The sequence below is a fragment of the Eulemur rufifrons genome, chromosome 7 (assembly GCF_041146395.1).
Source record: "Eulemur rufifrons isolate Redbay chromosome 7, OSU_ERuf_1, whole genome shotgun sequence".
Taxonomy (NCBI): domain Eukaryota; kingdom Metazoa; phylum Chordata; class Mammalia; order Primates; family Lemuridae; genus Eulemur; species Eulemur rufifrons.
The window spans coordinates 68,585,003-68,612,152 of record NC_090989.1 but is presented as its reverse complement, the minus strand read 5'-3'; the positions used below and the strand labels follow the sequence as shown (position 1 = coordinate 68,612,152).

Below are 27,150 nucleotides of genomic sequence, written 5' to 3'. Positions count from 1 at the left end.
GGAGGGTGAGAGGAAGGGTCCTGTTGTTGATATTTTGCATTCATGATGGAAAGTCTCTCCGTTTCAGACAAGCCTAGACAAATTACATTACTAGGCCTAATTCTCTTCTCATACGTGAGAGGCATTGCCTTGCTTTAGCGATGAGACTCAGTGAGGTTGTATCATAGTCCAAGAACACAAAGTTAGTTCATGCTAGAGCTGGACTGAGAACCTACATCCTCAAGCATACATATCAGGGACTTGAGTAGAGTAGTGATTAGGATGGATTGAGAAAAGGAGAGTCCCATGCCCACTTAAAATTGTATTTTTTTCTATTTTTGTCCAGATTACCTGCATCAAAAGGACATTCAAATTTGCTATGATTTTCATACCTACAAGGCAGATGGGTTGAGTTAATGTCACATTTTCAATAGCTTTTTTTGCAGGACCCCTATCTTTTTAAATGTAATTGTATGCATTCTATTATTAGTTATTCCCCTTTATCTGCTCTACCTTCTCCCACTGCAATCCCTCCCATGTTATATTAAGGGTATTTTTTCTATCAATTAGTGTGTTGGTTAATTTTAGGTGTCAGCTTGGCTAGATTGAGGATTACCCAGAGAACTGGTAAAGGATTATTTCTGAGTGTGTCTGTGAGGGAGTTTCCAGAGAAGATTGGCATGTGAGTCTGGACTAAGTGGGGAAGCTGCCCTCCGTGTGGGCGGGCAACATCCAATTAGCTGGGGGCCCAGATAGAACAAAGCAATTTCCTCTCTCTCCTGGATCTGGGATACATTCTTCTTCTCCTGTTCTTGGAATCAGAACTCCAGGCTCTTGGGTATTTAGACTCCAGCACTTATAACAGCCAGCAGCCCTTGGGTTCTCAGGTCTTTGACCTCAGACTGAGAGTCACATCGTTGCCTTCCCTGGCTCTGAGGCTTTCAGACTTGGACTGAGCTGTGCTTCAGGCATCCAGGGTCTCCAGCCTATAGGCAGCTTGTGGTGGGATTTCTCAACCACCATAATCACATAAGCCAATTCCTCTAATAAATCCCCTCTCCTATATCTATATCTATATTCTATTGGTTCTGTCTCTCTGGAGAACTCTAATAGTCTTATAGTATGTAATTTATTATTTGTGTGCATATATTTTCAATTCATGTAAAAAATATCAAGTTATATACCTTGTTTTATTCAGCATTTCCACTTATCTGCGGGATTCTAGTATCTTTGTATGCACATTTCATCTGCTACTTCCAACTGTGGCATATTAGCCTCTGATGAGCCTCTGTCACATTTTACCTCTCCAGTGTTCCACAGTGGGCACTCAGATTGCCACTAGTCACCATCACCACATATAATAGTCCCTTATGGACCTGTGAGAGGATTTTCCCTAGGATATGTACCAATGAGCAGAATTGTCCCATAGTCCCATATATAAGCCTAATTTTACTGAGCATTAGCAGATTGTTTTTTAGGATGAATGCAGCATTTACTCTCAAACAATAGTGGCTATGGAGACATTGGATGGATACATTCCCCACAAACACACGGAATGACCCAGTATTGTAACGTTTGTTAGGGGCTGTGTGGTTCTAAAGACAGCGGCTAGTACGGTAGCTGCCCGATCCAGTGTTTTCTAATTTCTTTTTTTTTTTTTTTTTTTTGAGACAGAGTCTCACTCTGTTGCCCAGGCTAGAGTGAGTGCCGTGGCATCAGCCTAGCTCACAGCAACCTCAAACTCCTGAGCTCGAGGGATCCTCCTGTCTCAGCCTCCCGAGTAGCTGGGACTACAGGCATGCGCCACCATGCCCGGCTAATTTTTTTTTTCTATATATATATATTTTTAGCTGTCCATATAATTTCTTTCTATTTTTAGTAGAGATGGGGTCTCGCTCTTGCTCAGGCTGGTCTCGAACTCCTGAGCTCAAACGATCCGCCCACCTCGGCCTCCCAGAGTGCTAGGATTACAGGCGTGAGCCACCGCGCCCGGCCCTAATTTCTAACACTGTTTTCGTGAGCCAGTTTCCAGTGTGGTTTTGAGCATCATTCCCTAATATTCAGTCTAAAATATGTCTTCACCTTTCTATCAGATTTTAAGTTATCTTTATCTTCTAATAAATCACTCTGTGCTTAAAAAAAGAAATCAAAATGTAGGGGTTAAACAATAATAAAACTACAAAAATCACTATCACTAGGCAATATAAGATTGGGTGAATTTAGAAGAGGGGCATCATGTGTGATGGATGAAATACTTTCTGGAGGAAGTGCATTAAATTGATCTTTGAAGTAGGCGAAGCCACGGGGCTACCCATTTAGGATGAATTGAGAAAGCAATGGCATGAAAGCATGAGATTTGGATGACAGAGAATAGAGAGTAGACCATAGCTGAATGTTTAAAAGAATAATGGGAGGTTCCATGGGAAAGGCAGGTTCTGGAATTCCAGGCTAAGAGGTTTTTTTTTTTTTTTTTTTTTTTGAGACAGGGTGTTCTCACTCTTACCCCAGCTAGAGTGCAGTGGCATCATCACGGCTCACAGCAACCTCAAACTCCTAGGCTCAAGTGATCCTCCTGCCTCAGCCTCCAGGGTAGCTGGGACTATAGGCCCACGCGACATTCAGCTGATATTTCTATTTTTTGTAGAGATGGGGTCTTGCTTTTGCTCAGGCTGGTCTCAATCTCCTGACCTCAAGCAACCTCCTAAAGTGCAGGCTAAGGGATTGATACTGTAGACAACTGGATGACAACCACAGGTTTTTGAACCCACATTAAAACTCAAGTTCCCCAAAGCTCTCTACCAAGGACCCGCAACTCCTTGTTTCAGCTCAACCTGGAAACTACTCCTCTACCCAACCTGAATGCCCTCAGCAAACCCAAAAGACTACTGAAGACTATTTTCATGCACAGTGATTTTCTTTTCTCTTCCTCCACAAGCTCAGGCCTGGCTTTTAAGTACTAGGGATCACATACTTTATGTATTCTCGGTAATTTTCCTAGCCCAAATCTGCCTTTTTCATAGAATTCAATTCTGTAGAATCAGTTGTCAGTTCAAACATTAATGCCAAAGTGGGAAAACTTATTTCAAAATGCATAAAATGTGAAACTTTACTCTTGTTAACCTCCTTTACAGAATTTTGACTTAGATTGAAACTTAATAAAGAAGGTATTACATAAGTGATGCACATGACATAAACATCTAAACCCCGGGACAGAGATAGCCTTTAAGTTTGCTGCCCCAGCCAATGGGCCTCAAGACCTGAGAGGGTAAGGCAAGCCTAAAACGATGTATCTCTGGGCCGCAAACTTTAAGGGGCTGGGCTGTATAGATGTTAGTATAAGTGTCTGTTAAATCGTCCTAGGTGTGCGGATTCTCTGACCACCACCTTTCTGAGATCAGATGCTTTTCTAAGAACTTTGGAAAGGAACTTAAGGAGCTTAGTTACAAATCAATGGAAACAAAAAGGTAGTTTTAAGAGTACTGAGTGAAGAATTACAAAAATTACTGTTTGGGTCTTTAATTTGTCTCGAGGTTTCCCTTTTCTGCCCAGGGACCAAGTTTGCAAACCCAAAGGATTTCTGCAGAATCTAAGAACAGAAATGTCAGGGAAAGGTCGGTGTGAACACCGATATCGAGCAAAAAAAACAAAACAAAACAAAACAAAACCAACCAAAAGAACAAAAAAACAAAATCAGTAACGGGAAAGGTCGAGCCCCACCCACGCCGAACAGGGAAGAGCCGTAGGGCTGGGGCGGGAACCTGGCCTTCTGCCAGGCTCGGAGGGCGGGACGCGGCGGGGCGGAGCGCGCAGGTCCCGGAAGTCCCGCCCGGCCGTACGTCTGACGCCTCTATGGGAAAGCGGGTCTCTGGGTGGGAAGTGCAGTTTTGGCGGGCGGTTCTGACGTCACTAGCTCCTGTCCGGTTGCTACGGAACCACCGCAGCGAAGAGGCTTTTTGGCTGACAAAAGAGTCTGCAGGGACCGAGCGCCGAGTCCCGGGAAGCGGTGCAAGGCGCCCGAAAACTGGAACTCGGGGTCTATCGCGCTGCCCTCACAGCAACGGTAAAACGGAGGTCCTGCTGCAGTCGGAGCCCGGGCGGGAGCAATCTTCCAGGAGCGGTGGCCCGGGACTGGGGAGAGCATCCTCACCTGGTGAGAGGAGGAGGGGAGCTTGGCGCGCACCACGCAGCGCCCGGGAGCCGGAGCCCGCGTCCGCCCTGCCGCAGCCGTGTGTTAATGCCTCTGAGAGGCCAAGCTCTCTCCACGAAAACGTTCACTTATTTTCTTGCCTGACGTCGTCTTAAAAATGGATAAATACACCGCCTTCCAGGATAATACTGTTTGCGTGACCCTTGGAGCTCCTTTTTGCTCCTAGACGGGTTTGATGCTCCTGTTCTCTGAATTCTGATACGCTGCTGGACATAACAGTGAAACGCAAAACTGCTAATTTGCCTTCCCCGCAGTTGGCCTAAAATTCTTTCTTCGTAGTTGGCCGAAAATTGTTTTTCTTTCAGGTGTTGATGTTGAATAGGCCTTATTAGCATATTAAAATGGCTGTGCGCCAAGACGCCATCCCTTCCCTGTCGGATTGCCAGTGCCAAATCTGCATGGAAATCCTGATGGAGCCTGTGACCCTCCCTTGCAACCACACACTGTGTAAGCCGTGCTTCCAGTCGACTGTCGAGAAGGCAAGTTTATGCTGTCCCTTTTGTCGCCGCCGGGTATCTTCGTGGACTCGGTACCATACCCGAAGAAATTCTCTTGTTAATGTGGAACTGTGGAAGACAATTCAAAAACACTATCCAAAGGAATGCAAGCTTAGAGCCTCTGGGCAAGCATCAGAGGAAATCGGTGAGTAAAACCCTGCGTGTTTATTGGAAAACACCCAAAATCCTTTAAAAAGTGAATCGTCACTTCTCCATTTTAAAAAAGGAAAAAGAAAAAAACAAAAACCCGACTAGTATTTGTCTAGTTTTTGGAGGTTTTGGGTTTTATGGACCCCAAATGTCGATTAAAGTCAACGGCAAGATTTGTCCTTTGTTATAATGATTGCGCAGTGTTTGATAGGTTTTTGTTGGATTAAAAATGGAAGAACTCTGGGAGGCTGAGGCGGGAGGATCACTCGAGGTCAGGAGTTCGAGACCAGCCTGAGCAAGAGCGAGACCCCATCTCTACTAAAAAATAGAAAGAAATGATCTGGACAGCTAAAAATATATATAGAAAAAATTAGCCGGGCATGGTGGCGCATGCCTGTAGTCCCAGCTACTCGGGAGGCTGAGGCAGAAGGATCGCTTGAGCCCAGGAGTTTGAGGTTGCTGTGAGCTAGGCTGACGCCATGGCACTCTAGCCTGGGCAAAAGAGTGAGACTGTCTCAAAAATAAAATAAATATAGCAGAGTAATAGTCCATTGTATGTATATGCTACATTTGAAAAATCAGTTTATCTGTCAATGAGCACTTGGACTCGTTACATCTCTCGGTTATTATGAATAATGCTGGTGTGGACATGGGTGTACAAATATCTGCACAGGGCCCTGCTTTCATTTCTTTTGGGTATATACCCAGAAGTGGAATGTATGGATCATAGGACAATTCTATGTTTAGTTTTTCTGAGGAGCCGCCATACTGTTTTCCACAATGACTGTACCATTTTACATTCCCACAGTGCACAAGTGGTCCAATTTCTGCATCCCTTGCCAACACTTGTTATTTTCTGGGTTTTTGATAGTAGCCATCCTACTGGGTATGAGGTGATATCCCATTGTAGTTTTGATTTGCATTTCCGTAATGACTAATGCTGTCAAGTATCTTTTCATGTATTTATTGACTTTATATCATCTTTGAAGAAATATCTATTAAAATCCTTTGCCCGTTTTTTTAATCAGGTTTTTTTGTTTGAGTTGTAGGAGCTGTTTGTATACATTCTGGATATTAACCCCTTATCAGATATGATTTGCAAATATCTTCTTCCATCCCATAGGTTGCCTTTTCATTTTGTTGATTTTGTCCTTTGATGCACAGAAGTTTTTAAGTTTGATATAGTCCCATTTGTCTGTTTTTGCTTTTGTTGACTGTGCTTTTGGTGTCATATCCACAAAATCATTGCCAAATCTAATGCCATGAGGCTCTCCCCCTGTTTTCTTCTAGGATTTTTATAGTTTTAGGTCTTACATTTAGGTCTTTAACTCATTTTGTGTTGATTTTTGTATATGGTGTAAGGTAAGGGTCCAACCTCATTTTTTTTGCACATGGACATCCTGTTTTGTCAACACAATTTGTTAAGACAGTTATTTTAAATTTTTGTCTAGAAAGTCTGATGTCTAGACTTCCTCAGGATGGTTTCTGTTAATTTATTCTGTTTCTTTGAATTGTCCATGGTTTCTTATTTCTTTGTATGCCTTGTGTATTTTTGGAGAAAACTGGGTATATTTGAATATTGCAGTAATTCTAGAAATCAGATTCTCTCTTTTTCCTGATGTTTATTGAAGGCTGCAATAGTCCCATTTACAGTTACAGCTGAAATAATTCCCAAACTATTTTTTGCAAAGACTATTTTCCTTGTGTGTGGTCACAGAGGTCTCTGTGCCTTAGTTTATGTTTAGCTAGTGTTTTGACAGAATTTTCCTTGAGTGCTAGGAGTTGAAAAACTAACAAAAACAAATTACAAGCACTTCTCTCAGTCTTGGTAGGTTGTCTCTGTGCTGAGCCTTTCCTTCAACACTTAGCCTAGGGATCTGCCTAAATGGGTACACCTGAATGTCCTAATTTCCCAAAGAAACTCCCCAGCTTTTGCTCCTGGGCCTTAGGCAGTCTATTGTGTCTGTAGATTATAGTTTTTCCCCCAGGCTTCTGTGGGTTGTTAGTTTGGCTTGCAGTGTTCCCCCACCCCCTCACCCCTCACAGCAGTTTCTGCTGCTTTTCTGGCCTGAATTCTGAGTTAGGTGAAACAGACAAGTGCTTTGTGTCAGTCCCTCAGGTAGCCCAGACAGATTAGAACAGACATACAATAATTTATAAATAAGTTCTGCTCTGCTCTCTCTAGAATCAGGGACCAGTGTCCCACTCTGTGAATGTGGGTTCCCTTTGATAAGATTGCCACCATACTGGGAGGAGCTGGAGCGAGAGTAAGGAAAAACTCCACAAAACTTTCCTACTATTTTGAAGTTGCCCCTTTTTTGGTTCACTGTTGTCGTGGTTGCTGTAAACCTTTAACTGTTTTTCAGAGTTCTGACAATGTTAATTCTGATGGTTTCTGTTTGTTTTTAAATGTTTCTGTGCAGCAGTAAAAGCTTGGAGCTTCCCACTTGGCCATTTTGCTGACTCACTCCACCAGCCTCCTCTTAAGTGCTTAAAACTAAAATTGCCATTGTTTTATTTCTTTTTGCTTTGTTTCTTTTTTTTAGAGACAGTTCTAGCTCTGTTGCCTTGAATTCCTGGGTTTAAGTGATCCTCCTACCCAACTCTCCCAAGTATCTAGGACTACAGGCATGCACCACCACGCCTGGCTACTTAAACTTTTTATAGAGACAGAGTCTTGCTGTGTTGTTGGCTGTTTTCAAACCCCTGGCAACAAGCAATCACCCCTCCCTCCCCCCCCCCCCCCCCCCCCCCGCCCCGCCCCGCCTGGGCCTCCCAGAGCACTGGGATTACAGGCATGGGGCTCACCTACCCAGCAGTAAAATTGCCATTGTTTTTAAGAGTGCCCTTAGGTTTGAATTTACCCACACTCTGTTTTAAATAAAGTCAGTTCCTTTGTGGGAGATCCGTGGGCGCTCTCAGTTATTGGGACCTACCTTTCCCTCTGGGCAAAATCTCTGAACCATTTCTCTGGAGCTGGTGGTGGTTACAATGGTTTATTTCTTTTCTTTTCTTTCTACACACAGGGCACTGGGCTTGTCTCTCCTAGAATTCTGCCTTCACCCTGTGAGCTAGCTGGAACCAGAGTGACTGAGGCCTTAGTATTCTCTACCTGCAGTACCTAGGGTGAAGCCTCCATTCACCTGAAATTTAGCCTCTGTACATCTGAGCTGGAGGGCATGAGAAATCCTGGCAGTTTGTTCCTGGGGGCTGGTGGAGTAGGAGAGGTGGATGCTATAACCCAGGACTGGGAGCTAAGGAAACAGGGAGTCCTTCTTGTCCACACCCACCTGGGGTGGAGTTGCAGGCATGCTGAGCTGGGGGTAAAGGAAGGGAGCAGGTTGTGACTCAGATGTCACAGTCGCACTTTTCTTGCTGGGATTTATTAGACTTTTTGGAAATATTTCTTCATTTGCTGTATGCTCTTAGGACAATTTCTTTTCATTCTTTTCTTTTTTTTTTTTTTTTTAGCCAGTCAAATTTAGCAGTGGGGGGTTGAATACCAACTTCAGTGACACTAATGTCAATAAGTTATAACCCACTGCCATCAGATAAGCCTCTTAGGACAATTTCTAAGAACTTTATATGGTTGGTTTTTTATAACTTTCTCCAGTTATTGTTGTTTCATTGGAGAATAAGTCTGTGGATCTCTTCACTCCACTGTTATAGAAGTTGATCCTCCTCACTTTGTTTTTCATGTAAATGTTATTGAGGTGTAACACACATACAAAAGTGAACATACTGCTGGTTGTAGTGGTTCAGACCTGTAATCCAGGGAAGCTGAGGTGGGGGGATCACATGAGGCCAGGAGTTAGCCTGGGCAACATAGCAACCCCATCTCTAAAAAAAAAAAGAATTTAGCCAGGAGTAGTGGTGGTGCACACCTGTAGTCCCGGCTGCTACTCAGGAGGTTGAGGTGGGAGGATTTCTTGAGAACAGGAGTTCAAGGCTGCAGTGAGCTATGATCATGCCACTGCAGTCCAGCCTGGGCAACAGAGTGAGACCCTGTCTCTTCCAGGCACAGACACAGTGGCACACACTTGTAATCCCAGTGCTTTGGGAGGCTGAGGTGGCAGGATCACTTGAGCCCAACCTGGACAACAAAGCAAGACCCCCCGTCTCTACTAAAAACAAAAAAAGGAAATAACAAAGGTGAATACATCTATGTAACTGGCATTGTGGTTGACCCCTAGAACTTTCCCAGAATGCCCAAATCTTCCTTGTTGTCCCTTTCTACTATTTATTCACTCAACATCCTTGGGACCACTGTCTTGCTATCCTGACCTGTAACATCTTGGATTACTTTTGCCTGTTTTCTTTGTTGTTGTTGTTGTTTTTGAGACAGGGTCTCACTCTGTCTCCTAGGCTGGACTGCAGTGGCGTGATTGATCATACCTCACTGTACCTCAAATTCCTGGGCTCAAGCAATCCTCCTGCCTTGGCCTCCCCTGTAGCTGGGACTATAGGCACGAGCCAAAAAAAAAAAAAATGACAACTAAAAAAAAGAATTAAACGACAGCTAAGTGCAATGCATGAGCTTGCATTATTAGATCGTGGATTAGGAAAAAGATTGTTATTAAAGACATTATTGGGCTAACGGCCTAAATTTGCGTATGGACTATATATTTGGTTATATAGAAAGTAGTATCATATCAATGTTAATTTTATTGAACTTGCTCATTGTATTAAGGACAACATCTCTTAGGAGGAACATGTTTAAGTTTGATAAAGGCTTATGATGGATGCAGCTTTCTCTCAAATGGTTCAGAAAATATACACACACTAGAAAGACATAAATTTGGCAAATTTGAAACTTGTTGAATCTAAGTTAAGGGTAATTGGGGGGTTCATTGTACTCTTTTTGCAACTTTTCTATAGATTGGAAAGTTTTCAAAATAAAAATTAAAGGCAGGGAGGCAGAGCAAATTCTAATTGGGAGAAGGAAACTCATTTTCATGGTGATGCAAGCAGACTCAAGTTGAGAGATGGAAGGATAATTTTATGAACAGCCTAAGTATGAATCCTGGCTGCCTAGGAAGAACACTCCCTGTAAGGAAGCAATGTTATGTGCAGTGGGAACTTTTAATTTAAGTGGATTACAGCAGAAATTTTAGAGTTAACCAGAACTGAGCATTGTTAAGAGTTGTTTCCAACAGATAGCAAAAATTGATTGACATAGTTACTTTCAGACTAAAACTGATTTTTTAAAATCCCTCAAACACTTAATTGTTTAAGAAATAGTAAATAATTGCTGCACCTAGATGTTGAAGGCAAATGAAGACAATTTTAATTTGTTGTGTCTGCAGTTGAAAAAGTTACTGATTTTAGTTTAGATTCATCTTATGTAGAAATATGTAAACTTTAAAAAATTTCAGTCACTCCATGTTTCTAAAAAATTGTAGTTCTCTACTTACTATAGAGTAGTTAAGTATCTTCTATAAATTGTATGTACTTCTTATTTGTGCATTTGTAGTATTTTTTTTTTTTCTTAACCTGCAGAAGTTCTTGTTATATCCTGGACATTAATTCTCTAGCAATTTAAAAATTTTTTTAATCCACCTGGAATTTGCGTGTTGTATAAGGTAGGCATCTTGACCACTCTTCACCCCCATTGCCATTTATAACCATATCACTTGATGAAAGATCCATCCTCATTGATAGACATGCTTTTCTGTTATTCATATGCTTATTTTCCAGGGCTATTTTGGGGTTTTTTTTCTTTTTCTTTTTTTTGTTTCTTTTTTTTAGGATGGGTTCCGGTAGATCGCCCAAGCTGGAATGCAGTGGCCTCTCGCAGGCAGGATCATATTTGGCTAGAGCCTCAAACTTCTGGGCTTGAGAGATCCTCCCAACTCAGCCTCTGGGGTAGCTGGGAATATAGGCATGCACTACTGCTTGGGGATTTTTATTTTTTAACTATCTGTGAATAGCTATGCCAGTATCACACCTTCTTAATTTAATTATGTTTTCTATCTAGTATAGTAAATCTGTTTTCAATATTCTTTTCTTAAATTGACTTAGCTGCTTTTCATTACATCTAATATGTAAAGTGATTTACTTTTTTTTCAAGTTTTTATTGTAAAATATACATAACATAAAAGGTGTACGGTCCCATGGTATTAAGTACATTCACATTGTTATGCAACCATCACCACCATCCATCTGTGAATTTTTTCATCTTCCATAATTGAAACTCTGTACTCATTAAACAATAATTCCCTATTCACCCCTCCCTCTAGCTCCTGGTAACCACTATTCTACTTTCTGCCTCTATGAATCTGATTGCTCTAGGTATCTCGTATAAGTGGAATCATACAGTATTTGTCCATTTGTGTCTGACTATTCACTTAGCATAATTCTTCAAGGTTCTTCTATGTTATAGCATGTGTCAGAATTTCATTCCTTTTTATGACTCAATAATATTCTATTGTGTATATATTGTTTAATATTCTACCACTACCACTTTCCCCCTCCCACACAGATATAGAATGTCACTTGAGAACTTTAATAGTTAGGGATGTCAACGGAAAAAAGCCAAACTCTGTAAAATAATTTTAAAGAGATTTATTCTGAGCCAAATTTGAGGACCATGACCCGGAGCCATGCCCAAGAGGCCTTGAGCAAGGGAACTCACTGTGGCAGGGTTATAGTTTGGTTTTATACATTTCAGGGAGACAGGGGTTACAGGTAAAGTCATAAATCAATCCATGGGAATCATACATTGGTTTGGCCCGAAAAGGTGGGCCATCTCGAAGGGGGAGGGGGGGGCAGTGCTTACAGGTTATAGGTAGGTTTAAAGATTCTTTGGCTTGTAATTGGTTAAAGACATGAAGCTTAGTCTAAAGGCTTGGAATGTTTTAACATAGTTGCTGTTTATCAGAGATAAGCCACCGGACATAGATTTGTTGTGTAAATTGAGGGCCTGTAGGTTTGTCTTGCATACCCTTAGGCTTGTTAATGGGCTATGAAGGATGTCCCCAAGAAGGGAGGGGGGCATGATGAGGCATGTCCCCTCCTCCTGGCAGGCAGTTTAGTTTTAGGATATTCCTTTGGCCACGAGGGGGTCCATTTAGTCAGCCGGTGGGGCGGGGCGGGAGGAGCCTTAAAATTTTATTTTAGTTTACAGGGATATCCTAAGCAGGGGCCAAACTGTGGCCCACAGGCCGAACTTGGTCCATTCCATTTTTGTAATGAAGTTTTATTGGAACACTGACAACTACCTACATTCATTAGTTGGTGTCTATGGGTACTTTTGTACTATAATGGCATAACTGAGTTGATCTGAGAGACCACATAGCCCACAAAATACCAAAAAAAAAAAATTATTATCTTGCTCTTTACGGGAACACCTGTTATCACATCTGATATTTTACTACCTCTCCACATATATCCCATCATCCTTTATCAGAAGTACCGTACTGTAAAGAAGTACTGTACTATATAGAAGTACTGTCCCTCTTATCTACCTGGGCTTTGTTTCTAGCCCCTCTTATTTTTTAAGGAGCCATATACTTCTCTCTCCTATATATTCCACTGTATTGTCTTGATTGGATCCTCCTCGGTGGTTAGAATAAATGAGAATTTAGTTTATTTCATCCTTACTTGTTAAGTCACTGTTTTTAGTTTCTCTGTTGCAGAATTTGCAAACTGCTAGCCTGCAGGCCCTATGAAGCCTGCAGGCATGATTTTTGTGACCCATCTATTGCCCACATTCATTTAAATTGGAAGATTTTTTAATTATTATTATGTTTTGAGACAGAGTGCCATGGAGTCAGCCTAGCTCACAGTCACCTCAAAACTCCTGGGCTCAGGTGATCCTCCTGCCTCAGCCTCCCGAGTAGCTGGGGCTACAGGCTCACACCACCGTGTCCAGCTAATTTTTTTTCAATTTTTAGTAGAGACAGGGTCTTGCTCTTGCTCAGGCTGGTCTTGAACTCCTGACCTCAAACAGTCCTCCCACCTCAAACTCCCAGAGTGCCAGGATTATAGGTATCAACCACCACACCAGGCCTAAATTGGAAGATTTCACATTAAAATCTGGTTTTCTGTATTTTCTTGAGAAAGCAATGGCAGTGACAGCCCTGAGTTTCCTAATGGCACTAGTCAGCTGGAGTTGAGTAACAGCTACCCCTTTAAATAGGCAGATATGTTACCTTTTTCTGGTTGTTTCCTTTTTATAGTATCTTGTTCTTTTATGGAATAAAATTCTCATCAAATCTGCTAAGGAGACACACACTCTCTTAGGTATTTTCTATTCCTGAATTATCCTTTAGCTCCAGGGTGATTCCCGCCCCAAGCCCCCCTTTGTATAGCCTCTGCTTCTCTTTAATCCTGCAGAATTATTTGAAATGTCTGGTGATCCTTGGAGTAGTTTTCATGTTTAAAAATGAGGACCTGGGGCCGGGTGCGGTGGCTCACGCCTGTAATCCTAGCACTCTGGGAGGCCGAGGTGGGCGGATCGTTTGAGCTCAGGAGTTCGAGACCAGCCTGAGCAAGAGCGAGACCCCATCTCTACTAAAAAATAGAAAGAAATTATATGGACAGCTAAAAATATATATAGAAAAAATTAGCCGGGCATGGTGGTGCATGCCTGTAGTCCCAGCTACTCGGGAGGCTGAGACAGGAGGATCGCTCGAGCTCAGGAGTTTGAGGTTGCTGTGAGCTAGGCTGACGCCACGGCACTCACTCTAGCCTGAGCAACAGAGTGAGACTCTGTCTCAAAAAAAAAAAAAAAATGAGGACCTGGAAAAAAGCTTTGTGTACAAGGATGGGTATAGGTGACTGGCAGACATAGAAAGCAGAGCCTTTTGCTTTGTTATCCTTAACTGCCAGATTGCAAAGGGCTTTGCTCTGGGTCACCACTTCTGATATTAGCTGCTCTGGCTCTCTCTAGGCAGTTCAGTTTCTTTGAAGAAATGTGCATGTGTGCACTTGCATACATATCCAAGAAGAAATGCCCATCAGTTGAGTGTTCTGATTTAACAGCTTATAAACTTTGAATTCTCCTGTTTCGGTCCCACACTTACTCACTCTGGATTCTATTGTGCCTTATGTTTCTGGGCCCAAGCTGCCCTCTAGGCAGAGAGGAGGCAGATTCCCTCCCACCTCAACTATAGCCTTCCCTTCTAAGGGTTATGTTTCCCTTCATTCTGCTATATCAGTCATCTTTCTTCCATTGGCTTCCGATTTTCTAGAAATGTATTAAAATGTGTTTATTGATTAACTCCCTCCACTAATCTCTTTGCTGTTGTAGGATTCCTTTTTTTTTTTTTTAAATATGCAGGATTTTGTTCTGTCACCCAGGTTGGAGTGCAGTGGTCTGATTGATCATAGCTCACTGCAGACTCAAACTCCTGGGCTCAAGCAATTCTGCCTCAGCCTCCCAAGTAGATGAGAGTACAGACACATACCACTGTGCCTGGCTTGTGGTTTTTTTGTTTTTGGGGGCTTTTTTTTTTTTTGGATCCTGTTGCCCAGGCTGGTCTCAAACTCCTGGGCTGAAGCGAACCTCCCACCTCAGCCTCCCCAGTCCCTGGCATTATAAGGAGTCAGCCACTGAGCCCAGCAGATTAGATTACATGTTTTAAAAAATTCCTTTACTGTTATTTTAATGGAGTCGAGAGGAAGGGTTAAGTATATGCATTAATGTGCCATTTTGAATCAAAACCCCCTGGCCTTTTTAAATGGAATTCCAAAAGAAGATACTGCTGTAGCTATTAATATAATAATTGTATGTTTTATTTTGATTTTGCATTTTTATATTAATATAGTTTTAATGGAAGAGCAAGTTGCTCATAATAGTCTATGCTGCCTATAATGTATTATTTTTTTTAAAAATATGAAACAGTCGATGATTATCCGGCAGTTCGTCTGTTAAGTAAACCTGGGGAATTGAGAAGAGAATATGAAGAGGAGGTAAGCAAGGTAGGTGCTAAGTAGTTAATTCTTTTTTTGGAAAATTTCATTGCTGTGATATATAGTTTTATGTGTTTATATAACTAATATATCTTGAAATGTAAATAATTTTGATGTACTCTATAAAGGCTCTTTTTGTATACATTCAAAATAGTTATAAACTAGCTTTAATTTATACATAATTGGTGCCCTTCTTATATAATAGGTACCCCTAAGCATTCAAGCATGAAGGAAATTTTTTCATTTCTCTGAAGTTTTGAGCTTAAAGGACGGAAGGACAGTAGATTAGATTATGACTTTAGATGAAGCAGCATAAAGGACTAATTGTGAAATACCTAAATAGGAAAAGAGAGAGTAGTGAGTCCCTTAGCCATTGAAATTAACTCGTAATGGGAGAATGCTAGTGCTTTTCCTACACTCCTGCTTTGTGTAGATCAATGCTGTCTAATAGCAATACATTGTGAGCCCATATGTAATTTAAATTTTTCTAGTAGCTACAATTTTTTAAAGATTTTTTTAAAGGTAAAATTATTTTTAATATTTAATGTAACCCACTGTGTTTAAAATGAAGTTTTACCATGTAATTAACACAAAAATTGTTAATTATGCACAATTGTAATTTTTTCTTAGTATTCAAAATTTTTTGTATATTTTGTACTTATAATACATCTTAATTTGTTTTTGTTTGTTTTTTACCTCCCCGCCACCCCCACCCTGGGCACTGACCCATCTCAATTTGAACTAGCCACATTTCAAGTGTTCATTGGCCACATGTAGCTAGTGGCTACCATAGTTGACTGGGCAGGTCTAGAAGACCTAATAATTATGGGTTAGCATATTGTCTAAGCACTGTCCTAAGTAAGGGTTTTAAAAGAATAATTTAATTCTTATGATAATATAGTGAGAACAGGCTGTATCAGGATGCTTTTGACTACAAATAAAACCCAAGTTAAACTACTTTAAGCAATAAGAAAATTATAATTATCCGGAATTCCAGAGGTGGTGTGAGCTTTCAGATTGGTTTCTTTCTGAGCTCTACCTCCTTTCTTTGCTAACTTCTGTGAGCTGGCTTTATACTCAGACTAATGATAAGATGGCTACTTACTTCTCAACCTCAGATGTATACACAATGGCATGCAGAGGAAAAAAAGAAGCAGTCTCTTCCTGTGGCTTTCTTTTAAGAGGAAGAAAACTTAACTCATAAGTTCGTTCGTTCTTTCTTTCTTTCTTTTTTTTTTTTTTTGAGATAGAGTCTTGCTCTGTCACCCCAGCTAGAGTGCCATGGCATCAGCCTAGCTCACAGCAACCTCAAACTTCTGGGCTCACGTGGTCCTCCTGCCTCAGACTCCCAAGTAGCTGGGACTACAGGTGCGAGCCACTATGCCTGGCTAATTTTTTCTATTTTTTAGTAGAGACAGGGTCTCACTCTTGCTCAGGCTGGTCTTGAACTCCTGACTTCAAGTGATCCTCCTGCCTCAGCCTCTCAGAGTGCTAGGATTACAGGTGTGAGCCACCAAGCCTGGCCTCAAGGATTTATTCTTGAATCAAATCCTTTGAATTGCTAAGTGGTTCTTACATTATTTTTTTGAGGCCGTATAGTTTAAATGGCCACAAGCATGAACTGAGGTCCTAGAATCTTAGTCTGAATCTCAGCTGTGCCACTTACTAGTCTAAGAAAGTTATTCACTTTGCTATTTTTGTTTCCTCATGTATAAATCATGTAATAGCTATTGTGGTGGTTTCTTCAACATCCATTCTACTCCTGACTACTGTGTTTGAGGACTGATCCTGATTTCAAGGATAGCCTCTGATTAGTCTAAGTCAGTTTTTATCATTCCATCCCCTTTGTTAGGGTTTGGTTCAGGAAGCTAGGTCTAAGTTAGTCAGTACATGGCATTCCATAACTGAGGAAAGTATTACCAAGAAACACTTCCATAAATGTGTGGCTGTGTAGTAGAAATGTGTTAAGGCCTGAAGAGAGGAGGAATGAGTCTTTGGTCAAGGTTTCATTAGGCGGACTGGGGAAGGCTTCCTCAGAGAGCTTACTCGAACTATTCTGCAGAAATTTGCCTCTCCAGATTTGTGCCTCATTTGTCATAATCTAAATTCCTGCCAATTTGTTCTATTTTACTTTTATTTTACTAATCTTATTATGTAACATAGAAAGTATACTAAAAGCTTCAGAGAAGGATTATTCTTTATTAATCATTTTTAAGGTGCAGGCAGAGCGACGGGCCAATGAGGAAGAAGAAAACAAAGCCAGTGAAGAATACATACAGAGATTATTGGCAGAGGAGGAAGAAGAGGAAAAAAGACAGTCAGAAAAAAGGCGAAGAGAGATGGAAGAACAACTGAAAAGTGATGAAGAATTGGCAAGAAAGCTAACTGTTAATATTGTAAGTTTTAGGAGAGAACTCTGAAGACTATCTGTGGGGATTGGTTCCAAGAGCCCCTGTAGATACCAAGTCTGGGTGGCTCAAGTCCTGCAGTCAGCTCTGCAGAACCCCCTGGTATGAAAAGTCAGCTCTCTGTATCTGAGTGTTCTGCATTCCACATGTACTGTGTTTTCCACTTGAGGTTGGTTGAATCCACGTGGAACCTGTGGATGTAGAAGGCAGACTGTTAACATTCCTGTTGCTTTGACTGGTTTTCAGAGAACCGAAGCAGCAGCAGTCACCATAATTAGAAGCTATTGCCGATATCTTCTAAAACAAAATGAAACTTTTTTGCATATTGTTGCATATTTGTTGTAATCCAGGTAACTTTTTTATATGTTATTGGTAAATTCAAATTACATAGGAAAACTATTCAGTAAAAATGAAGCTTCCTTTCTCCCTCTTCTACCTCTCCACTCCCATTGTTGTTCCATTATATCAATCTCTTTCCCCAAAAGTAACCACTATTAACAGTTTCTTATCAATTTTTTCTTTATTCACCTAAAAAGGATTATATTAATCACACTGTTTTACTCCTTGTATTTTTTCCACTTGATGCGTCTTAGAGATTTTTCATATTACTACATATAGTCTATCTAATTCTTTTTAGAGCAGAATATTCCATTTTATGAATGTAAATCACTTTTTGAAAGTGAAGCACATTAAATTCTTAGGTAATATATTAAACCTGGATTTTTTTTTCATACTGACTACCTATAAGAAAAATGAATGAAAGAAAGGCCAGGCGCGGTGGCTCATGCCTGTAATCATAGCCCTCTGGGAGGCCAAGGTGGGAGGATTGCTTGAGCTCAGGAGTTCGAGACCAGCCTGAGCAAGAGCGAGACCCTGCCTTTACTATAAATAGAGAGAAATTAGCCAAATAACTAAAAATAGAAAAAATCAGCTGGGCATGGTGGCATGTGCCTGTAGTCCCAGCTACCCGGGAGACTGAGGCAGGAGGATCCCTTGAGCCCAGGAGTTTGAGGTTGCTGTGAGCTAGGCTGACGCCACGGCACTCTAGCCCGGGCAACAGAGTGAGACTCTGTCTCAAAAAAGAAAAAATAAAATAAAAAATATAATAAAAAAAATGAATGAAAGAAAGAATAATAAAGAACATATTTTTTAAGGTCAAGAAGAGGCCAGGCGTAGTGGTTGATACCTGTAATCCCAGTGCTTTGAGTGGCCAAGGTGGGAGGATTGCTTGAGCCCAGGAGTTTGAAACCAGCCTAGGCAACATAGTGAGACCCTGTCTCTATAAAAACATTTTTTAAAATTACTTGGGCATGGTGGCACACGCCTATGGTCAGTCCTAGCTACTTGGGAGGCTAAGACAGGATTGAGCTTAGGAATTCAAGACTACGATGAGCTGTGATTATGCCACTGGTCTCCAGCATGGGTGACAGAGCAAGACCCTATCTCAAAAAAAAAAAAGAAAGAAAAAAACAAAGACTAAAAGATACACTGGGATCCAGTGGTTTGAAAGAGCCTGACAGAATCACTTGGGGTTCTTTTAAAATACAAACTCTCATACTTAACCTAAATTTAATGTATCAGAATCTCTGGGGATGGGATTTAGGGAATCCAATTTCTAAAGGTGCCTAGGAAAATCTGAGACATTCAGGTTTGAGAGCCTCTGAGAACAATTCCTATACTTTCAATCAACAAATATCTTAAAATATACTTGCCCAAATGAGGTATACCTAGAATTGGGATTTTTTTTCTTTTTGGGGAGGCTAATCATTCACACTAATATAGCCAAGTTTTGGGTTGTATTTCCCTTTTAAGTACCCTTTCTTTTCTTTTTTAGACTAGAATAGCTTTAGAAAGATATACAATCAGGAAATTAAAGACATTGACTGATGGAATGATAAATGGAATATGTTGAAGAGGAGAATTTAGGGTCATCTATACTTGTCTTTCAAGTGTCTATTCTTCTAATCATTCTGGTTTTCACATGGGATTATAAGAATAGATTTACTGATATTAGAATAATTTTTTTATACTTGTGAAAGTTTGGTGGTTCAGGGCCAAATGTTCACCATCACAAATTATATGAACTTTACTAATATTGTAGTAAGAAACTTTGAGACAGGTACAGCAAGTAAATATTTGTGATATTTACTGATGTGCTCTTAAAGTGCAGAATTAAATTATTTTTATGTAAAAACTAACTTCTACTCCAGGTATATCCACAGCTCTTTGAATTTTCCCCTATAGATTAACCTTCTAATCATATGAAGCTACCTATTAGAAAAATCAACAAATTATCAGCTAATAAGATTAGACCTAGCACTCTCGGAGGCCGAGGCGGGAGGATCATTTGAGCTCAGGAGTTCGAGACCAGCCTGAGCCAGAGCGAGACCCCGTCTCTACTAAAAATAGAAAGAAATTATCTGGACAACTAAAAATATACATAGAAAAAATTAGCCGGGCGTGGTGACACATGCCTGTAGTCCCAGCTACTTGGGAGGCTGAGGCAGGAGGATTGCTTGACCCCAGGAGTTTGGGGTTGCTGTGAGCGAGGCCGATGCCACAGCACTCTAGCCAGGGCAACAGAGGGAGACTCTGTTACTCTGTCTCAAAAAAAAAAAAAAAAAAAAAAAAAAGATTAGAATCATCATGATTTGTGCTTAATAATGTACAGTAAAAATGTAATTAATTTAGACCAACTTGGATAGACTTAATTTTGATTATACTGGATTTTACATGGTCAGTGCTCTTCAAAAGATGTATAGAATTTAAATGTAAGTGGAATTGCTGAAATATTCTGTGGCTTCTTAATGAAATTTCTTATTTTACCATGAAATTCTCTTTAATAATGTCTGTTGTGCTTTTTTTGTTGTTGAAGAACAATTTTTGTGAGGGAAGTATCCTGGCTTCTCCCTTGAATTCCAGAAAATCTGCTCCAGTAACAACCAAGTCTGAAAAGAAAAGTAAGAACAAACTAAGAAACACTGGAGATATTCAGAAGTAAGTACACATGACTATCAATTATTTATTGACCACCTATTGTATGCACGTGTTTTTTTTGTTCATATAGACCACTAATTATCAAAGTTTAGTCGATGAACCCTGCATGAAAACCCTGGAGACAGTCTGAGATTGTTATAAAGTGAAAGGAAGAGAGCCACTCACATAGTTTATTCTTGATTAGCATGAAGAAAGATGTGAAAACTGCCAGGCTTTTCACCCAGCTACTAATTTTGGCAGATTTGCACTTTTTCTCTTTCTTGCTCAGGATTTCCATGTTGTTTCCATTTTCTCAAAATGAACTAGTTGGATTCCTCTTTCTCTTGGTTTAAATTCAAGTGAACAAAGCTGGTCCCTGATGGGCTCATCTTCATTGAAGGGATTACGGTGTATCATCTAGGTCATTTCCCTCCACCCCGCCTGTTTCAATTTATGCGTCATATTTCTTCTCTATCGTGCAAAAAAGCATAAATCAGGTAGCCCAATAGTAGAGTGATTCACTTTGCCCTAAAGACCCCTCCAGCAGCAGGTAATAGGTAGAACTGATGGTTTTATGAGGTTATAAGCTTTCCCATGATAATTCATAGTTGGAAAAGTTTAATAACCACAGACTAGACTTGTAGGACATGTAAGGGCTTCAGCTGAGTACATATGTGCAGGTAACTCACCTTCTTCTAAAATTTGTTAAAATTTTGGATTTGGGATGTGGGGAAATTTGAAGGAAGAGAAAGTTAAATGGGGTAATTTTAAATAGATGTGGCAATATCAATGTTAAAACTGATGATATGCAAAGTGGAAATCAAGAGAAAACCATTAAAACAGTAAAAGCAGAGATAGTTCATATCCATATATTATTCTGCTTAAGAATATAACTCATGAATATATATCTAAATACATATAAATATTTAAAAATTACTAGAAATACAAGAAGAAACTGACTAATGAATTTAAAAACAAATTGAGAATGGATTAAAGTTATAACAACATTAAAAGCAGATAAGGCCTATTTTCTTTCTTTCTTTTTTTTTTTTTTTTTTGAGACAGAGTCTCACTTTGTTGCCCGGGCTAGAATGAGTGCCATGGCGTCAGCCTAGCTCACAGCAACCTCAAACTCCTGGGCTCAAGAGATCCTACTGCCTCAGCCTCCCGAGTAGCTAGGACTACAGGCATGCACCACCATGCCCGGCTAATTTTTTCTATATATATTTTAGTTGTCCATATAATTTCTTTCTATTTTTAGTAGAGACAGGGTCTCGCTCTTGCTCAGGCTGGTCTCGAACTCCTGAGCTCAAGTGATCCTCAGCCTCAGCCTCCCAGAGTGCTAGGATTACAGGCGTGAGCCACCGCGCCCGGCCAAGGCCTATTTTCTGAAATATATAAAAACTCTTATATATCGTCAAGGAAATCTCCCATTGGGGGGAAAAAACTCTTATAACTCAACAACAGAAGGCAAACAACACAGTTTAAAAATGGGCAAAAGGCTGAACGTCGTGACGCATGCCTATAATCCCAGCACTTTGGGAGGCTGAGGTGAGAGGATGGCTTGAGGCCAGGATTTTGAGACCAGCCTGGGCAGCATAGTGAGACCCCACCCCTACAAAAAAATTAAAAAGTTAGCCACTGGCCAGGCAGGGTGGCTCACATCTGTGATGCTAGCACTCTGGGAGGGTGAGGCGGGAGGATTGCTTGAGGTCTGGAGTTCGAGACCAGCCTGAGCAAGAGTGAGACCTCATCTCTAAAAAATAAAAAATAAAGAAAAGTTTAGCCAGGCATAGTGGCATGGGCCTGTAGTCCCAGCTGCTCCGCAGGCTGAGGCAGGAGGATCACTTGTACCCAGGAATTTGAGGTTACAGTGAGCTTTGATTGGGCCACTATACTCCAGTCTGATTTAATAGTAAAAAGTGAGTTATGCAAGTTAACCCATTAACTATTAAATATGAAACAAATGGATGATAATTCTTAAAGTAGTAAAAGAAGGAGACTTTTTTAATCTGTTAAAGGATATCTACCAAAAAATTCACATCAGATATTATATTTTATGGTAGAACACTGAAATCATTCCCTTTTTAAGATCAGGAAATCACAGGATGGCTTGCTACTCGCCACTTCTATTCAAAATAGTACTGGAGATTTCAGTCTGCACAGTAAGATAATAAAAAATATGAGTTTGGAAAGAAAAGCAGCAGCAGCTCTCATTATTCAGAGGTTCCATAATTATGTAGAAAACCTAAGAGTTCAAATAATTTTTAGAATTAAGAGTTTAGCAAGGTTGCAGATATAAAATCTGTATGAAAAATCAATTGTAAAATGTAACTTTAAATTCTGTTTATATTAGCATCAGAAAATAAAATGTGCTTAGAAATAAATTTTTTTTGTTTTGTTTTTTGAGACAGAGTCTCTTTTGCCCGGGCTAGAGTGCCCTGGCGTCAGCCTAGCTCACAGCAACCTCAAACTCCTGGGCTCAAGCAATCCTCCTGTCTCAGCCTCCCGAGTAGCTGGGACTACAGGCATGTGCCACCATGCCTCGCTAATTTTTTCTATATATATATTTTTAGCTGTCCATATAATTTCTTTCTATTTTTAGTAGAGACGGGGGTCTTGCTCTTGCTCAGGCTGGTCTTGAACTCCTCACCTCGAGCAATCCGCCTGCCTCGGCCTCCCAGAGTGCTAGGATTACAGGCATGAGCCATTGTGCCCAGCCTTAGAAATAAATTTATTGAAAAATCTGTAAGACCTGGCCAAGTGGTGGCTCACACCTGTAATCCTACTGCTCTGGGAGGCCGAGGCGGGAGGATTGCCTGAGGTCAGGCGTTCAAGACCAGCCTGAGGCCGGGCGCGGTGGCTCACGCCTGTAATCCTAGCACTCTGGGAGGCCGAGGTGGGCGGATCGTTTGAGCTCAGGAGTTCGAGACCAGCCTGAGCAAGAGCGAGACCCCATCTCTACTAAAAATAGAAAGAAATTATATGGACAGCTAAAAATATATATAGAAAAAATTAGCCGGGCATGGTGGTGCATGCCTGTAGTTCCAGCTACTCGGGAGGCTGAGACAGGAGGATCGCTTGAGCTCAGGAGTTTGAGGTTGCTGTGAGCTAGGCTGACGCCACGGCACTCACTCTAGCCTGGGCAACAAAGTGAGACTCTGTCTCAAAAAAAAAAAAAAAAAAAAATGACCAGCCTGAGCAAGAGCAAGTAGAGACCTGGTCTCTACTAAAAATAGAAAAAAATTATCCAGGCATGGTGGCATGCACCTGTAGTCCCAGCTACTCAGGAAGCTGAGGCAGGAGGATTGCTTGAGCCCAGGAGTTTGAGGTTGCTGTGAGTTAGGCTAACACCATGCACTCCAGCCTGGGCAATAGAGCAAGACTCTGTCTCAAAAAAAAAAAAAAATCTGAAAGACCAATGGGGGAAATTGTATATTATATTAAATGTATAGTATTCATGTATTGAAAGATGCCTAATATTACAGTATTGCTAAATGTCAGTTATCAAACTGGTCTGTGGATTCAATGCAATTCAAATCAGAATCCCAACTGCCCTTTTTTTAAGTATATATAATAAAATGACTATACGAAAATAGTAAATCATCTAATCATAGACTTTTCACCAGTAGTAGAAGCAAGAAAAAAAAAATGTAATGAAGGAGTTTCTGACATAAAGAAGAAACTAACATGTCCTCTCTCCAGGCTTAAAAGGTCATTTCCATTATAGTCTTGCATTGTTCTGATGCCATCTGCCTTTTTAAAATTTTTTTCAAGCATTAAGAAGTATTTAGATTTGACTTTACTCCCTTTTCTGCTGTTTTTCACTAAAATGTCAATACTCAGTCATTTTTGTCCTGGAGTTAGTTTTGTCCTGAAGTTAGGTCAAAATACCTGAGGCAAGAACATGAAATACACTCTGAAAAATCAGCCACACAACAAACCAGACAACCCTAGGCATAAACAGTTACTCTGGCTTTATTATATTGAGTATATGTACCTCTGTCTTTCAAAGGATTCAAACTTTGGTAAACTTTTTTCAAAGGTATTTATCACCTAAATCTCAATTTGGGTCAGCATCACAGTCTGAAGTTGTACAAGAAGTCAAGAAAAACTCCATATCTAAGGTATGTTGATACTGAAGTTTAGCAGGTTTATTAATGCTATAGGTTATAGTACCTGTGGTTTTATAATTTTTTTTAAAGTCACTATATCTATCTGCTATTTTTCACAGTAAACAAACAAACAAAAAATAAAGTCACTGTAATTAATGGAGCACCCTTTCTTAGTCATCTTAGGCTCACCAAGGCTAGGCATCAGCCAACTTTTTCTCTACAGGGCCAGACAGTAAATATTTTAGGCTCTGTGGTCAATATAGTCTCAGTCACAGCTATTCAGCTATGCCGTTGTAGTGCGAAAGCATCTGTAGATAATATGTAAACACATGATCCTTTCTGTGTGCCGATGCAACTTAGTTTACAAAAACAGGCAGCAGGCTGGATTTTTATCCACGGGCCATAGTTTACTGATCAAACTCAGAAAACTGAATAGGTTCTACCTGGCACCAGCTGTTCAGTTAGAATAATATAAGATGGGAAACAAAGCATGCTGGTTGGACAGCATCAGCCACATCTGTTCAGCAGGAGCCTTCACACAGCACTCCTGAGTGATGGCCTAGAAACAAGACCATTCAGGGGTCATTTTTACCATAAGCTATGTGGCCTAGTAACACAGGTGACACTGTGTATCAGCTTTCCAGGAAGATAGAACTAGGAAGGGGGAATTCAATTTTCCACATAGAAATTTTTTTTTTAATCCTTTACTCACAGGTTCCTAACATTTTTTCAGTTCAGCTAAGTGGTTTTATAGTAACATTTAGTGAACATTTACTATGTGCCACATAATGTATATATTATCTTCTTTAATCTTCATCACAACCACTAACTTTGCAAGGTAGTTATCCTTCTTGTATCCATTTTACAGTTAAGAAAACAGAGGCCCAAAGCATTTAAGAGACTTACGCAAAGTCTCTCAAGTAGAATGAATAGAGGGAGGGTTCAAGTCCATATATTCTGGCTCATACTGGAGTTGAGCCAGACTGTAGTCACAGTTCAGCTATGGTATCAGTATAATTAGATGTAGTTATCATTATTCAATTATATGTCATGATTTGATGTTTTCCCCTGGTTCACGCAGTCTTTTTCTGTGTTCTCCAGGAAATGGACAGTAGTGATGCGAAAAGTCCTACATGGCAAGACACAGAAGTTGAAGAAGATATGCCAACACTTTCTCCACAAATATGCCTTGAAATTCAAGAACAAGTTACAGAGTCTTCAATAGAGTCACCTATGCCATGGTTATGTGCCCATAGTGCAGAATGGTTGCTTGAAGGAAAAGTCAAAACAGAACTAAACAATCATGATAAAGAGTTAGGTGTCTTAAATCATGAGGGACCTCAAACCAGAGTTCCATACTCTGAGGAAGCTGCAATTGAGCCTTGTGACAAAACAGAGAGTGGGTGCACTGCATCAAGTATGACACAGATAATTGGAAACAGCACAGTTGAGACAGAGCATGAAGAGTCTCACCTGATCAGTAAGGATATTTCCAAAAGAAAAAACAAGGAATCTTTGTTTAAAGCAGTAGGGGATCCATGCTTTTCTGCAAAAAGAATGAAAATGTTCCCTAAATCTTCCTCAGATCAAGAGGAAACAGAAATAAACTTAACCCAAAAACTGATAGATTTGGAGCATCTACTTTTTGAGAGACATAAACAGGAAGAAGAGGACAGGTTATTAGCATTACAACTTCAGAAAGAGGCAGATAAAGAACAAATGAAGCCAAACCGGCAAAAAGGCTCCCCAGATGAATATCAGTTACGGGCTGCGCCCTCACCTCCAGACAAATTGCTAAATGGACAGAGGAAGAATTCCAAAGATAGGAACTTAAAAAGGCAAACGGACATAGAGCATTCAAAACCTCGGAAAGGCTCAAGAGATAAAAATTGGCAGCCTTCTTTTGAGATCCAGCTGAGGCATTCAGTTAATGGAAGAAAGATGCCAAATTCTACTAGAGATAATTGTAATGTATCTAAAAGTGCTCATTCCCTACAGCCTAGTAATTCACAGAAAAGTATTTTTCAGATGTTTCAGAGATATGCAAAATAATACATGAGTAAAGGGAGTGTTTTGTAATCTAGTAAAGCTGGATTGTGAAGCTCTCTTTTCTCTATAGAATATGTATAAATATGTCATAAATTCTGCTCTGTAGGCACACTCATTGTCTTTAATTAAAGGACTGTGTGATTGCAAGGGAAGAATATATGAATGTGTTTCTGCAAAACTCAGTAATAAGCTAGGGTCTCCCTATCTTTCCATTATTTGTAAGTGTGATACACTAAGTTTTACAATCCTTATGGATGTGAAAATGCCTTGGCCAACTCCAAGAAATTTTCAAGTGCCATTTTCTTTCCCAAAAATGCATGTTTTATGGCCTTTGTTAGCCTTTTTATCATGACTAGTAATCAAAGCAAGATTCCAAGTAATTAAGGAATCCGTGCAGAGTTTAAAGTGTTAGTTTTCTTGCTTTTTTCACATATATCTACAGAGCATGTGAAATGTATACATAGCACTGAAGCAATCTAATTTCCATCTCTAGCTTAATTAAAATTTAAGCATCATAGCATTTCCATTGATTTAAAATGTATTAAGATCAATGTTAAGTCAGAAAATCAGTTTTCTAGAAAATTTGGAATTAGTTAACAGAGAGGAAACTAGACTCTGTGCAAAATGAGGTAAGAGTTGGGATGAGGCTAGATGGGGTGGATTGACGGTTTGGGAGGATTGGAACTGAAAGAGTAAGCAAAAACTGGGTCTAGAATGAAGTAGTGGGCAAAGCATTCTCCCTTGTCCTTTCTTTGCTAAATGACACAAAACATTTGGGTTTTATAGCTTTTCACACCATGGTATCTGGTGTCAAAATCAAAATTAGTTACTAAATTACCTGAGTTTTTGGAAAT

General features: G+C 40.3%; 1 protein-coding gene across 1 annotated transcript; it reads left to right on the top strand.

Moving 5' to 3' along the window:
- The first annotated feature begins 3,842 nt into the window (after positions 1–3,842).
- RNF168 (ring finger protein 168) lies at positions 3,843–26,349 on the top strand. Its single transcript, XM_069472737.1, has 6 exons — positions 3,843–4,828; positions 14,681–14,757; positions 16,965–17,144; positions 20,032–20,153; positions 24,178–24,259; positions 25,349–26,349. Exons 1-6 carry the CDS (start codon positions 4,528–4,530, stop codon positions 26,297–26,299), a joined length of 1,713 nt encoding a protein of 570 aa, XP_069328838.1. The 5' UTR covers positions 3,843–4,527; the 3' UTR covers positions 26,300–26,349.
- The last annotated feature ends 801 nt before the right edge of the window (positions 26,350–27,150 follow it).